General features: G+C 34.7%; 3 protein-coding genes across 6 annotated transcripts; 2 read left to right on the top strand and 1 right to left on the bottom strand.

Moving 5' to 3' along the window:
• The first annotated feature begins 2472 nt into the window (after positions 1-2472).
• On the top strand, positions 2473-5417 carry LOC107014541 (GDSL esterase/lipase At5g03980-like). Of its 2 annotated transcripts, none has more exons than XM_015214491.2 (5): positions 2473-2805; positions 4118-4327; positions 4421-4569; positions 4669-4942; positions 5041-5417. In XM_015214491.2, the coding sequence occupies exons 1-5, from the start codon at positions 2529-2531 to the stop codon at positions 5229-5231; spliced, it is 1101 nt and encodes a 366-aa protein (XP_015069977.1). In that variant the 5' UTR covers positions 2473-2528; the 3' UTR covers positions 5232-5417. The 2 variants fall into 2 exon arrangements, with proteins under 2 accessions (XP_015069977.1, XP_015069969.1); XM_015214483.2 differs by having other exon boundaries at positions 5014-5417.
• Positions 5418-6297: 880 nt separating this feature from the next.
• LOC107003216 (pentatricopeptide repeat-containing protein At3g05340) lies at positions 6298-8984 on the top strand. The gene is made up of 2 exons (XM_015201512.2): positions 6298-8097; positions 8240-8984. The coding sequence occupies exons 1-2, from the start codon at positions 6755-6757 to the stop codon at positions 8898-8900; spliced, it is 2004 nt and encodes a 667-aa protein (XP_015056998.1). The 5' UTR covers positions 6298-6754; the 3' UTR covers positions 8901-8984.
• Positions 8985-9033: 49 nt separating this feature from the next.
• LOC107003206 lies at positions 9034-14882 on the bottom strand. Of its 3 annotated transcripts, XR_003578504.1 has the most exons (10): positions 14510-14881; positions 13599-13686; positions 13029-13142; positions 12233-12315; positions 11925-12039; positions 10444-10535; positions 10262-10327; positions 9740-9833; positions 9186-9455; positions 9034-9105 (listed from the first exon to the last, which is right to left on the bottom strand). XR_003578504.1 is itself a non-coding variant. In XM_015201501.2 (9 exons), the coding sequence occupies exons 1-9, from the start codon at positions 14758-14760 to the stop codon at positions 9345-9347; spliced, it is 1014 nt and encodes a 337-aa protein (XP_015056987.1). In that variant the 5' UTR covers positions 14761-14881; the 3' UTR covers positions 9034-9344. The 3 variants fall into 3 exon arrangements, 2 of the variants coding, with proteins under 2 accessions (XP_015056987.1, XP_027772970.1); XM_015201501.2 differs by having other exon boundaries at positions 9034-9455; XM_027917169.1 differs by lacking the exons at positions 11925-12039; positions 12233-12315 and having other exon boundaries at positions 9034-9455; positions 14510-14882.
• Positions 14883-14957: the final 75 nt, after the last annotated feature.

Genomic DNA, 14957 nt, shown 5'->3' with positions numbered 1-14957 from the left:
AAATCGATATATATATTTTTTAGTAAATCAGGCTAGTAAGTATGTAAGATGAGTTAATACAATTGACTAACAAATTTCTTAATCTTAACAATATGAAATAATTAACTTAATTATAAATTAATAATTCAAAATTATAACCATAATTTAACTAAATTAATTTAACAAAGTACTTGTTAAAAAATGAAAATTTTTATGAGTTGATTTTCGGATAGTTATGAGATATACTAAGCATACATATTATTTGAAAATTGTAGAAGGTGAATAAACCATTTAAAATAACTTGTGAAAATATTTTGAATTTTATAAAGTCAATTATTTTAAATAGTTGGAATTTAAGAAGCTCGAAAGTCAACTCCTATCATGGAGGGGTCAAAATTAAGTGTCAACAAACCTAATATGATTATGTGTTGCTGAAAATGATAATATATAAAAAATATCGCTAAGATTCATAATTATTTATTAAAAGACGCTCATTCAAATAATTTTTCCAAATATTCTTTTGAAATGTCAAAGAGGACTAAAAAATCACACTCTGTTCATTACTTTAGTTTCTCATTGTTGTCTCAGCGAATGCAGAAGCTTAAATTTATAATTTAAACTAAAGTTTATAAAATTTAATTTGAATATGGAAATTTACTTATGCTGCCTCTTCTGATAATAGACTTAACAATACAATGATCAAGCAATGGATTAACCAAAGTTGAATGCCTAAAATCTGGATCAGTTAAACTGATTACTGTTTGGAAAAAAACAATAAAACAAGAATAAATCAAAGACTTTTGTGGAGATGTGAAAATCACAGGACCAAAAGCATCACTATAATCGCCGAGAGTTATAATATTGTTCTTTCCAAAATAGGCCACAAAATAAGTGTCAAATAACGAGCAACAACGAAATAAGATTGCACCAAAACTAGAGAATTAAAGGAAAAAATTCACCTAAAAATGAGCTATTGTTCCCACTATAAAATTAGAATCTATAGACAATTAAATCCGATCTTCACCGTTGAAATGCAAGAACCAAATGCTGAGAACTCTCATTTCAAATTTGAGGATGATCCAACAGTTACCAAAGAGACAAACTCTATTTAAAGTGGACTGCCAGAGCAGAAATTTCCTAACAGAACAAAAATTCTGTTTCAATCTCTAAAACAGTTCTCTCTTGTGTGTCTGAAAATAAGTACTAAACAAGTTTTATATATGTCAACATAATATTGAATATGTGGATTAAAGTAGACCGATTCAAATAAGACTTTTATTTATCCACGTAAGAATCATAAACCCAATAATAACTAGGATGAAAATTGAGTAATACTAGTACAACTTAATAGATTAGACCAATCCCTAAACTATGCCTGGTCCCAATGTCCCGGAATCACGTGCATACCATATGGAGTAACAGCTGATGTTGCTGTTAACATTTTCCGACTTTAATTATTTTTCATTTATAAATAAGAGCCTGTTTGGCTCAGCTTAAAAGCTGGTCAAACTGACTTAAAAGCTGATTTTTGACTTATTTAGTTGTTTGGCAATACTCAAAATAGCTTATTTTAAGTTAAAAAAAACTTATTTTAAGCCAAAAGTTAAAAGCTGGGGTAGGGGTGCTTTTTNTCGCCGAGAGTTATAATATTGTTCTTTCCAAAATAGGCCACAAAATAAGTGTCAAATAACGAGCAACAACGAAATAAGATTGCACCAAAACTAGAGAATTAAAGGAAAAAATTCACCTAAAAATGAGCTATTGTTCCCACTATAAAATTAGAATCTATAGACAATTAAAATCCGATCTTCACCGTTGAAATGCAAGAACCAAATGCTGAGAACTCTCATTTCAAATTTGAGGATGATCCAACAGTTACCAAAGAGACAAACTCTATTTAAAGTGGACTGCCAGAGCAGAAATTTCCTATAACAGAACAAAAATTCTGTTTCAATCTCTAAAACAGTTCTCTCTTGTGTGTCTGAAAATAAGTACTAAACAAGTTTTATATATGTCAACATAATATTGAATATGTGGATTAAAGTAGACCGATTCAAATAAGACTTTTATTTATTCACGTAAAAATCATAAACCCAATAATAACTAGGATGAAAATTGAGTAATACTAGTACAACTTAATAGATTAGACAATCCCTGTCCCGGAAGCACGTGCATACCATATGGAGTAACAGCTGATGTTGCTGTTAACATTTTCCGACTTTAATTATTTTTCATTTATAAATAAAAAAGTTCAATCTAGGTGCCACAAAATACCTTAATACTATGTACAGTATTTATTTTGGAACTTGTGGTTGTAGGGGCAACAAGAAACCTTAATCTTAAGTAGGTGTAAAATTGGACAGAGATTTGGGGCAATGTACATTATGTGTTCAATGTTGATTTTGACAAAGATATTGAATATATATATTTGTGGCCCTAGCTCTCTGATAATAATAATGTGAGTGGTGAAAGGAGTTGTAGTAGTCATGTATTATATGTTTGTATGTACAACTCTTGAATAGTTTTCTTTGTCAAATTAAAATTGAGTTATGGCAGCAACAATAATATTGCTTCTTTCTTTGCTCATAGTGAAAATCGGCGATGCTGAACAACAAGTATTATTAAAGCTTAAAAATCCACGATTGATGAATTGCAGATTTGATAAAATATATCAATTTGGTGACTCAATTTCGGATACAGGCAATTGCATTAGAGAGAGCCTTTGTGAAGCTCAATTTTGGTGTAAAAGACCTCCATATGGAATGGATTTTTACAAACACGTAACCGGACGTTGTTCTAATGGCATGCTCATCATTGATTTCATAGGTATCAATTCTTACTTTTATATATGGGATACAAAGCTCAAGTTATTCATCATTATATATATATATATATATATTTAATTTTTTTTAATTTTTTTTCACATATTATATACTATTACTTTTTTTCCTCAATTTTTATGATATAACAAAATTTCAAAAGCCAACCAAATATTTTATATTTGTACGTTTTTTTTTTATATATATAAGCCAATAAAATACAAAATCTTAAAGAATAAGGCATAAGAAAAACGAAAATACCTTTGGCATAAAAGTAGGCAAGTTGGCGAACGCCTACTTTGCTTGTACCTCCTCTTCCATATAGTAGTGATAGGGTGAAAAAATCATTTAAATCTCCCAACTTTATTTTTAAAAAATTATATAACAAGAAACATGAAAAAATATTGATCAAATATAATACGGTAATGTTGTTCTATAATCAAACAAATAAAACGGATAATGTTTTATTATTAATTTTAATAAAATTTATAATGTGATAACTATATCATACTTTTTAACTTGTCTTTACATGATATTTATATCGTTCAATTTTCAGTGTACACAAGTTAAATATTTAAATTTAGGCTTAAATCATCAACTGACTCTCAAAATTGTCTGAATGTTTCATTTAGACGTATCAACTAAGACTATTAATTATTGAACACTTTTATTTATACAAAATTTATTTCTATCAAACATTTTTCAATAATCAACCAAAAACGTAAAGATGTGGAATACATACTCGATAACATAGCAAAATAATTAATGAGAAAATGACATGTAACAAGTGGATCCTAAAAATTATAGATTAAATAAAATATATTTCAAATACATTTTCTACCAGCTACTTGCCCCGCACTACCCCACCCCCTTTCTTCTTCATCTTCTTCCGTGCACCATTTCTTTTTCTAAATCATAAAACTCAAACATCTTTATCAAATTACTTATAGATTCAATTCTTTAAAAAAAAAATTATTTTTTATACATAATATGTGAGAGAAAGATAAAAAGAAAGAGTCATACAAGAGTGATGAAGAAAATAGACTTGACATATAGTAAAGAATGAAGAATATCTATTATTCAAAGTCGAAAAGGATAACTTTTTTTTTTCGTAATCAAACTTGGGGTGTAATCCCCACCAGTATATAAAATTTATTTAGACCTAACTCATATGCTGCTACCTTTAAATTTGGATTTTAATTTTATCCAAGTCTCCATAGAGGAAAAGTTCATTAAGGATATATTAAATTTGATTCAATATTTTGATCAATCGACATTATAGATATGATGTTTTATGTTTGATCTCTCATATTATACAGCGATGGAATGTGATCTTCCTCTCCTGAATCCGTACAAAGATGAAAATGCAGAATTTAGACATGGTGTAAATTTTGCAGTAGCTGGGTCTACTGCTATATCAGCTGAATTCCTGGCAGAGAACAACATTGATAATATTGGAGCTACAAATAGTTCATTGAGTGTTCAACTTGATTGGATGTCTTCCCATTTCCACACCACCTGCTCTCCAAGTAAATACTTTTTCATTACAATTACTAATTTGTTTGTTAAATAATCACTCAATTCTCTTCTGCAAATTCATTAATTTTCTCTTGCTTTGTTAGATTGTCCAGAAAAATTGAACAACTCACTTTTCCTAGTGGGAGAAATAGGAGGGAATGAATTCAATTTTGGCTTCTTGCAAGGTAAAACCATCGAAGAATCGCGAAAAATTGTCCCAGAAGTTGTTCAGACCATCATTCATGCTGTTAAAGTGAGTTTATTACTTTTTATTTACCTCTTCTTTCTTGATTGCTACTTTTATTTGGTTGATAATTGTTTCCTAATGATCAATGACTTTTTTGTTTTTCAGAGGACTATCGATTTTGGGGCTACTCGAATTATAGTTCCAGGCAACTTCCCTATAGGTTGTATCCCATTTTTTCTTACGAAATTTATGACCAACAATTCAACTGCCTATGATGAGCACCATTGCTTGAAGGACTTAAATAATTTTGTAATATTCTACAATCGCTATTTGCAACAAGCCATTGATGAATTGAAGAATGATTACCCAAACATTACACTGATTTATGGTGACTACTACAACGCCTTTATGTGGCTTCTAGAAAATGCTGTCAGTCTTGGTGAGTGCTAAAAGCATCGTTTCTTTTAAGCAAAGAAAACCATAACTTTCCTGATTTAAATACATTTTCAGGATTCGACAACAACTCTCTACAAAAAGCATGTTGTGGAATAGGTGGAGAATATAATTACAACGTACATATAAGCTGCGGTGATCCAATGGTTCCAGTGTGTGTTGACCCGAATACTCACATCAGTTGGGATGGAATTCATTTTACACAAAATGCATACAGTTGGTTAGCAAGATGGCTAATTGATGATATGTTGCCCAAATTAAACTGCCAAGTTTAACTTGTTACTCTTAATTTCTTGCCGAAGTGCATGAATCCATTGTCGTTGATGGCTAATTGATGACAAATTGAAATAGCAAGTGATTTGTCCATCAATGTTAACTCTCATGTAATAGTATTCGTTATGAACTATTTTATAGGACTATTTGTTGAGTTATGAAATGTCTTATAAAATGTTGTTGAAACACCTCTTGAACCAAAAATGTTAGAGAGCTAAGTGTTGGGTTTTATTTGCCCTAAATTTCTCACCATAAATAGGTTTTCCTTTTAGGAAAAGGTTTTGAATTGACTAATCCTTTTCTTGTAGGAAAAAGTTTAGGACTCTATAAATAGAGGCATGTTCCTTCTAACTTAATCAGCATTCACAATGTAGTCTTAAAGGATTTGAGAGTTGTGGTTAGAGGGAGAATTTGTGGGTCACAAGCTTGATACGTTATCACTTGTATGAACCTCCCATGTATTCTGAGTGAATTGGTTGAGGTTGTTCCCTCTGTATTTTGTACTCTCATATTTATAGTGGATTGCTCATCTCCTTTGTGGACGTAGGTCGATTGACCGAACCACGTTAAATCTTTGTGTCTTTTGGTATATTTCTCGTTGTCTTCTTACTCGTGGTCTTTCGAGGTTTGCTTTGCTAGCTTCCGCGTTTACACCTGCTTATTTCCGGTCCTAACAAGTGGTATCAGAGCCAGATTCAATGATGGAGTCAAGTTTAGTGGTTCGCTGATCGATGATTGAACCAGGTTAGAAAGAGGTGTTCATCTTGGCGGGTGTAGTTCTAGCCGCAACCTTTTTGACAGTAATGAAGATTTTGTTGGAGAAATTGTTTCAGAGAGGTTCTCTGTGTTGAGACATAAATTTTGCAAAGGAGATTATGGAGAGGAGAAGCAAGTTGTTGAAGATTAAGTAAAGAAGGTGGACAAATTTATTTTGTCAGAAATTCAGGCCAAGGGGGAGATTTGTTGGGTTTTATTTGCCCTAAATTTCTTACCATAAATAGGTTTTCCTTTTAGGAAAAGGTTTTAGATTGACTAATCCTTTTCTTGTAGGAAAAGGTTTAGGACTCTATAAATAGAGGAATGTTCCTTCTAACTTAATTAGCATTCACAATGTAGTCTTAAAGGGTTTGAGAGTTTTGGTTAGAGGGAGAATTGTGGGTCACAAGTTCGATGCGTTATCACTTGTATGAACCTCCCATGTATTCTGAGTGAATTGGTTGAGGTTGTTCCCTCTGTATTTTGTACTCTCATATTTATAGTGGATTGCTCATCTCCTTTGTGGACGTAGGTCGATTGACCGAACCACGTTAAATCTTTGTGTCTTTTGGTATATTTCTCGTTGTCTTTTTACTCGTGGTCTTTCGAGGTTTGCTTTGCTAGCTTCCGCGTTTACACCTGCTTATTTCCGGTCCTAACACTAAGTGCATAACCCCTTTACATTTTGAGTTACCAGATTATCATCCCACCAAAGGAATTAGAGAGTTTGTGCATAAGTCTTACGGGTGTTTTGCTGAATGTTATATGGATGAATGCTGGATGGATGTTCTTGAATCCAAAGCCTGGATTTTCTTCATACTTATCATGTCTTTTCTTCCACTTCCGACCATTCTCCTCCATAAAGCCGCCAAGTTTTCCGGTGAATTCTGCACGAGGAATAAGCCTCCTTCTTTCTACTTCTGGAAGGGAAGGCAATGTCCGTCTTGGTTCTTCCATCCATGCTTCCATCCTCAAGGACCCAGAATTTGTTCTTTTGGGAAATCAATATAGTACCCAGGACGCTCTTGTAGTTTGGAATTCTCTTTTGACGATGTATGCTAGATGTGGTAGGACACAAGATGCTTCCCAAGTGTTTGATGAAATGCCTGTGAAAGATACTGTTTCGTGGAACTCGATTGTTTCAGGATTTTTAAGTAATGGGAACTTTAAAATGGGATTTGGGTATTTCAAACAAATGATGGGTTCTGGTAGTTTTATGTTTGATCATGCAAGTGTGACTACTATTTTATCTGCTTGTGATGGGCTTGATTTCATCATGGTTAACAAGATGATGCATGGATTGGTTCTTTTGAGTGGCTTAGAGAGGGAAATAGCTGTAAGTAATGCATTGATTACTTCTTATTTTCGATGTGGCTGTGCTGATTCTGGCAGGCAGGTGTTTGATGAGATGGATATGAGGAATGTTATCTCTTGGACAGCTGTGATTTCTGGTCTTGCTCAAAATGAGTTTTGTGAGGAAAGCTTGGATTTGCTTGTGAAGATGCAAGGTGATGCTGTTGTGCCTAATTATTTGACATACTTAAGTGCATTGTTGGCATGTTCTGGCATGAAGGCACTCGGGGAGGCTCGTCAAATTCATGGGATCGTCTGGAAGTTGGGGTTTCAATCAGATATGTGTATAGAGAGTGCATTGATGGATGTGTATTCCAAGTGTGGCAGTGTACAAGATGCTTGGCAGATGTTTGAATCTGCGGAGGTTCTTGACACAATTGCTATGACAGTCATGCTTGTGGGGTTTGCCAAAAATGGATATGAAGAAGAGGCTTTGCAGATCTTTGTAAAAATGGTAAAAGCAGCGGTTGACATTGACCCTGATGTAGTGTCGGCCATTCTTGGTGTCTTTGGTAGCGATACTTCTCTGGCTCTTGGTAAGCAAGTGCATTCTTTAATCATCAAGAAAGGTTTCATTTCCAATTCGTTTGTACGTAATGGGCTAATTAACATGTATTCCAAGTGCGGTGAACTGGAAGAATCTGTCAAAATCTTTAACAGTATAGCTCAAAGAAATTCAGTCTCTTGGAATTCCATTATTGCAGCCTATGCTCGTCATGGGAATGGCTATAGGGCACTCCAGTTATACAAAGAAATGACGTCACATGGTGTGGTTCCAACTGATGTTACATTCATCTCTCTGCTTCATGCTTGTAGTCATGTAGGGTTAGTAAATAAGGGTATGGAATTCTTTGAATCAATGCAGGTTATCTATGGGATGACTCCAAGAANATGAAATGAGGTCACATAGTGTGGTTCCAACTGATGTTACATTCATCTCTCTGCTTCATGCTTGTAGTCATGTAGGGTTAGTAAATAAGGGTATGGAATTCTTTGAATCAATGCAGGTTATCTATGGGATGACTCCAAGAATGGAGCATTATGCTGCTGTAGTTGACTTGCTTGGTCGAGCTGGACTGCTATGTGAAGCCAAGAGTTTCATTGAGGAGCTACCAGTAAAGCCAGACATATTTATTTGGCAAGCATTACTTGGTGCCTGTAGTATTCACGGTGATGCTGAGATAGGGAAATATGCAGCTGATCAATGGCTCTTGACTTCACCTGATAATCCCGTGCCATTTGTTCTACTGGCTAATATATATTCTTCCAGAGGGAGGTGGAAAGAGAGAGCTAGAACCATAAGGAAAATGAAGGAGACAGGAGTGGCAAAGGAGACGGGGACAAGCTGGATAGAGATTGAGAAGGAAATCCATTGTTTCGTAGTTGCAGATCAAATGCATCCCAGAACCATGATCATTTATTCTACCTTGCTGGAGTTGTTTAGACACATGAGAGATGAAGGGTATGTACCAGACAATAGGTTCATTCTATACTACATGGATGGTGATGAGACAGATTTTTCAGCCGATTTGGCAGATACCTCCGAACTGGTTGGTGGCTGACCATTGCTATGTAATCTATGAATCTTGATTCACTGTAGCAAATTGTGACCATGAATATGTTTTGTTTTATTTGGCATGCCAAAATACCCTCTTGTGAAGAAAAGCTAGAACTAGTATATGCTCCTTTGGGACATAAGGGATCAAATCAACTTATCTGATTTCTGAAAAGTGAACTGTTTGCTGCCATTATGGAAGATCCTCTTTTCTGTTTGAACAAAAATAGAATTACAAAAGAGTTCCTTGAAAATATACAACAACTTCTCTGAACAAGGAAACTGAATGCACCTAGTAAGTTGATATATACTCTGCTAATTCATTCTGAAGGATCTGCAAACTGATAATAGATAGAAGAGTGCATTACAAGCAAATCCTGGTGCTGCTTGTTTGTGTCATTTAGTTGAATGCTCAGCACTACGCCTCTCTGTTAAAAAGTGAAGGCACGGTCTATCTTGAAATGACTTTCATGAAGCGGTTTATAGAAGAGAAGATTCCAGCTGCTTGATTTAACAGTGAGGGGCCTTTATCTTCCTTCTCATCCACACCTCCATATATTATCTGCGAAAAAACAACACCAAGTTTTTGAGAGAGATGTCATAATCCATAACGACTCTTGAAAACTTGGTTTTCTCCACCTTGTATTCTAGCCATATTTCTTCTATGGGAAACTTAAGAACAAGTAAACATGAAATTTCAAGACTTCAGTGCTACAGGAGTCAGCAGCGCAAGACTTACCCATTGTACATCTTTTTAACTGAACTATATCGACTTCTAGAGGATATTTAACAACTACTTTACTACAGACTAACTTATATATATATAGTAGTAGTGGACCAACAGACCTCCAGATCTTCTATAGTTGGACGGCTGATCTGTTCCTTGGCCAGAAGATATCTGTTTGGTCGGTCCTTATCATCATAGAACACTTTCCACAATCTGGAGTAAACCAGAAAATAAACAATTTAACACCAATCCTTTAAGCCAGCAAATCAAATGCAACAGAGAGACGGAGAGAGAATCTATAACAGTTGCTAAAACCAATATTATGCAACATCATGTTTGATAAATTACAACTTATAATAAGCCAATCTAGTTCAATTTAGTTTTATGTTGGAATTTTGATAGCTCACAGCATCAATCATTCGGCATCTAGTCTGTTATTTAGCGAAACTGAACCAGGTTGGTGGAAGAACTTGTAAGCAAGGGAGATAAGCTTGCTTGCTAAGACACTGAATGTCTTTCATGATATTATTGGCTAACCATGTAACACAACATGCATTTACAGTTGCACAGAATCTCAATCTCCAACTAGAACTCTACTCATTTGGGAATGTTTTGTGACGATCAAGTAGATGATTCCTTACCCGGGATAACATCTAAATACAGCGCCATCTGGTAGAGGTCTCATTGAGTAAGCCACAGTGAAGGTGCTGCAGTGAAAAAACGAAAAAAAAAAAGAATCCGTCAAAATATGGGAAAGCTATACAGTTTCGCAAATTCACATTGACAAGAAAAGATGGCGCCAGGTTGCAGAAACCAAAATTACCTTAAAAAATTGCGCCGCAGCCTACGTACATTGATCCCCACTCCGACATCCTCACTAATTAGACGCGGGTTCCACATGATAAGAGGCCTAGGCTAACAAAATAACCATAGATCATTAACAGAAAACATAGACAAGAAGGCTGAAACAATAACAGAGTTCCAATTTATGTATGTGATAATCACGAAAAACAGATGCTAGCATGCAATCAAATAGCCTTCGACTCACATTCCTCTTGGTAGATGTTACTACTGTCTATAATGTGAATAGGTTTGTTTTTAGGAGTTTGAACAGAAAAAGACTGAGAAGAAAAACATCTTCACCTCCTCAGTCCAAGTGCAATCTCTGTCATCAGAGTTCCATTTTTGGAAAGGTACAAGCTTTGCAGACAGAAAAATACTAGCTGTGTCTATGACTGACTCCCACAATCTATGTTATTAAACCTCACACTATCTTCATATTCTCATCTCAGCAGTTTTGAAGTAATGTTCTCATACAATCCATCATCAAATCTCAAGCTCCATTTTTTGTAACATGACCACATACATACTTCTTAATCCTTACAATACTGCAACACGAAAATGTTGAAGCAAGTTTCTGATAAGATCTTTGATCCTCACCCTTTGCCTTCCTTCCAATTCATTTTCCGAAAGAGAAACTGGAAAATGAGTATAAACTCAATGATAACACATCAATCTTGGAAGAAGGTTGAACACAATATTCATCCGTTTTTAAGTTTTTTTATAACTAATTCTCAAAGACCTATGAACAAGAATCACTGTGTAAAGTCATCTCCATGTAACTCTTCCCAAGTAACTAGCATATTCCCTCTGTTCTAACTAAGGTTTCTTTTTCATTTTAATAAATATGTTGGTAACTTTGCTCCTACCACAAGATATATATTTGAAGATTTTTCAGATTTCTAACCTTCCAGCAATATCAGTCAATTCAGTAAAATACAAGATCGTTCTGATAAAATGGTTGACCTTTCTTTGTAGCCCATATATGTTTGCTTTCAGCAACATGGTACAGAACTCAAAGGAAACTAAGATAGAGTTAGCCGCATGCCAGAGAACTTGGGTGGTCATGGTTCCTATAATTAAAATCAGATATCTTTAGGTTTTGTTTATATCAAAACAAGAATTAGATGGAGGACGGTGTAAAGATTACTGACAAAAAATAGCACCACATTTTAAGGCCATTGTTTACACATACAGTTAGCACTAGCTTCAAAAAGTAATGTGTTGTCTTTTCTACTGTGGGCGACAAAAATAAAGCTAGTAATGCACTATAGTGACTTCTAGTGAACAGTTTGTGATGAATCGAGTATAAGCATCTAATTGCTATTGAGGTGCTCAAATACTTTGAGGCTAAGTTTGCACTTTAACTATTCATGAGAAGAGCCAGAGAGAGAAGGAGAGAGAGAGTAGTTGTTCAATGAATAAGAGATCCAAATATAAAGAGAAATCTTATCAAATGGGTACCGGGTCATCTGAGAGATCGGAGGCAATTTTCTCTACATATTCCAGCATCTGATAATCAGGAACTACCATGACTACAATTTCGTCTTCCTTACTTACTGGCTTCCGATCCCCTAGACTGGATTAGTAAGTACATCAAGAACAACAACGAAATGTTAGTCGACTATCCATATAATATTACAATTTTATGGTTAAAAGTAACTGTATTCAGGTATTGCACTGAAAGAGAAACCATTTTAGGAACTCTTATAACTCTGGAAGCACTATGTGATCAAATCATTGACAGAGAATACTCATCTAACAAAGTCTACCTGGCGAATTCAAATGTAGCATCTTTCCACCGATATTTCAGGAGTGCGGCAGCTCCAGCATCTGGAAAAATGGCTTTAACTCTCTAGCAGTGAAAGTTTTAGACCTTAGTAATTAAACATGGATAAGGAGCTAAATCTCTATTCGCATACTGTATGGGACAAGATAAAACAGAGCCTGAAAGCTAGATGCAGTGTCGAGTTTTTTCTTTTTAGATGACCGAGAAAACTTTGGGCGCCATCGAAACACGTGAATGATGGACCCTAGAAGCAGTCTTAGTTATATGCAGCTGACATTAGAAATGTTTCTGAATAATGAATACTGCAAACAGTGTGATCATACACAATTTTGTTTTTGATAAAGTGATCATACACAATTGTTGAAACATAAAAGCATGCCTTTATGATATCATAGATCTCAACTGTGTTTTCACCCTGTGCAGATAGAACTCTTCGTAAATCTTGTTATAAAGTTTAAGGGTCAGATTCTTATTACTCGTCTGTTCCCATTTAAATGAAAGTCTTCCATTTCTGAAATGTCCCAAAATGTGCATAATATTCCTTTCTTTTCAGCCTTCACGATTTTTTCGATATTTTAAACTAATTAATAAATAAATTTTAAATTTAAGAATGATGCTTATTTCTACATAACACTAATATTTACTTCCATTACTACTAATATAATATATGTGTCAAACTTCTTGTTCAGTCAAGTACCTCCATATATAAAGGTATAGCAGGAGTATGTCGCAAAATCTTGATACTAGATTACTAGTATTGTCACAATTTTTAAGCTAACCTCACATCCCGTCTCCTCAATAAGTGTTTCCAAAAATGTTCTTGATAGTTCCCATAATTCAGCTTGTGCACCCTCATCATCAAGAAACTGAAGCTGTGGTATTAAGAGCTCAACCTGAGGAAAAATATCACATTGAACTTCCACCGATTAGTTTTAGGACTCATGGTTAGCGCATTATGCATAAACCAGTACTATAATGGAAACAAGAAATGGTGCTTGGAATTCTATAGAGCATTATGCATAACTTTTCCATAATACAGCAGAAGGATCAGAAAAGATGTGTCTCCTCCACCCGATAAAACCAAATGTAATGTTAATCAAACTCATCTCTCTTATGAGGTACTTGGCATTTTATGTTGCCGTGATTAAAAAGACACCAGGAATCTGATAATACACTGAATTTGGAGGACTTGAGAGGTCAAAGGCAGAATGTAAAAAATGAAGAAAGGGAAACATGATTCAGTAAGAGACTCAGATTAAGATGGGACAACACATTTCCTAAATTTCATTATCTCATTGTTAGTGATAACCAATTGCATTAGTATAGAGTGTAGTCTTGGTAACACATACAATGGCTCTCATTCCTCCTGAAGATACAAAAGAGGCAGCTGCTTGGCCCGACTGCTGAACGGCACCCTCCAAATCAGAAGGCAGGCAGCTGTAAGGATGAAAAAGCAAAAGGAAGAATAGTGTGCCATTAAATTTTTTACTTTTAATGCTTTCAACAACTTTGCCCTATTGAAAGGCTAATCAATGCAATGCATGTTCCAAATTGCAGAGGTACAATGCAAGAGTAGAGATTAAGTCCTAAATGACACGTTCCAACTTTTCCAACGTCCAAGTTTGTGATTTGAAATCATGAAGTAACTTTAGAGTCACATCCTCGCTTGCAGAATCTTCTTCACCACATCATCCACATAACATGCATCAAACATTTAAAGATATCATAATATAAAATACAGATATTGCACATAATTTACATCACCTTCTAAGTAAACTCCATTAAAATGACACTATTCTACAAATGATAAGATTTATACAACATTAACTTCAATTTTAAGTAGTGATTTGACGTCTCTCTCATATGACACCAACTGTTACTTCATTATATTCTTTTTGACTCTTACTAATACAATATACAACACAAACTACTTTATAAGATGTGTGATTTCAAACTAATCCATTCGTTTTTGAGACTCAATATGTAGCTTGACTTGACAAGACAATAATAATCTTTTATGGGTCAATGTAGTGTGCAGTGATGTAGCTCATATGAAACAAATTCACATGACAATGCACTTAAGGACAACAAATTTTCTTTGAGACAAAGCATTCCAACTAACCCATATGAGCCGTCGCCCCAGCGGGTAGTTGAGCCACAATGAATCAATAGCAAATTCAAGAATTGGATAAAAAGGATCAAGATTAATCAAACATTAATACGAAAGATTAAAAAAGAAAGAAAAAAACTTCAAAGCCACCTGTCATCTTCTTCTTGATCCTTCTCCTCCTCCATTGTTTGCAATTGTGGGTCTGGTTCAAGATTTTCTTGTCCTTGAAATTTGTCAAATTTAGCATGGGTTCTTGAACTGGGAACGGATTTATGGAGTGAAATTCCAGAAAACCCACCAGTATTTAAGGGGAAAATAGATGAAGAGAAGGGAGTTTTGAAGGATGGTTTCGGTATTGGAGTACAACACCATGAGAGGCTTGAATATGAAGCAGATGCCATAGAAATAGAGCTTCCAAATGCTCCCAAAAACACTTGAGATAAGTTTGTTGAATATGAAGGCCGTGGAGAGCCACAAAACTTGTCTTAATTTGACGGTTTGGTCCAAAGAAATAAAAAGAAAGAAATTAAAGAAATCCCTAATTTTTATATGTAATTCATTCATTGTCACAAATACTCCTTCTATTTATATGTCGCCT

The sequence above is a fragment of the Solanum pennellii genome, chromosome 1, assembly GCF_001406875.1.
Source record: "Solanum pennellii chromosome 1, SPENNV200".
In the NCBI taxonomy this organism is placed as follows: Eukaryota; Viridiplantae; Streptophyta; class Magnoliopsida; order Solanales; family Solanaceae; genus Solanum; species Solanum pennellii.
This window is presented reverse-complemented; position numbering and strand designations above follow the sequence as displayed.

Coding starts and splice junctions, on each gene's coding strand:
- LOC107003206 (XM_015201501.2), bottom strand. CDS start 14,760: ATGGCATCTGCTTCATATTCAAGCCTCTCATGGTGTTGTACTCCAATA. Junction 10,536..11,924: donor CCGATCTCTCAGATGACCCG/GTACCCATTTGA, acceptor TTATTTTGTTAG/CCTAGGCCTCTTATCATGTG. Junction 10,328..10,443: donor CTGCGGCGCAATTTTTTAAG/GTAATTTTGGTT, acceptor TTTTCACTGCAG/CACCTTCACTGTGGCTTACT.
- LOC107014541 (XM_015214483.2), top strand. CDS start 2,529: ATGGCAGCAACAATAATATTGCTTCTTTCTTTGCTCATAGTGAAAATC. Junction 4,328..4,420: donor CCACACCACCTGCTCTCCAA/GTAAATACTTTT, acceptor TTGCTTTGTTAG/ATTGTCCAGAAAAATTGAAC. Junction 4,943..5,013: donor AGAAAATGCTGTCAGTCTTG/GTGAGTGCTAAA, acceptor ATACATTTTCAG/GATTCGACAACAACTCTCTA.
- LOC107003216 (XM_015201512.2), top strand. CDS start 6,755: ATGAATGCTGGATGGATGTTCTTGAATCCAAAGCCTGGATTTTCTTCA.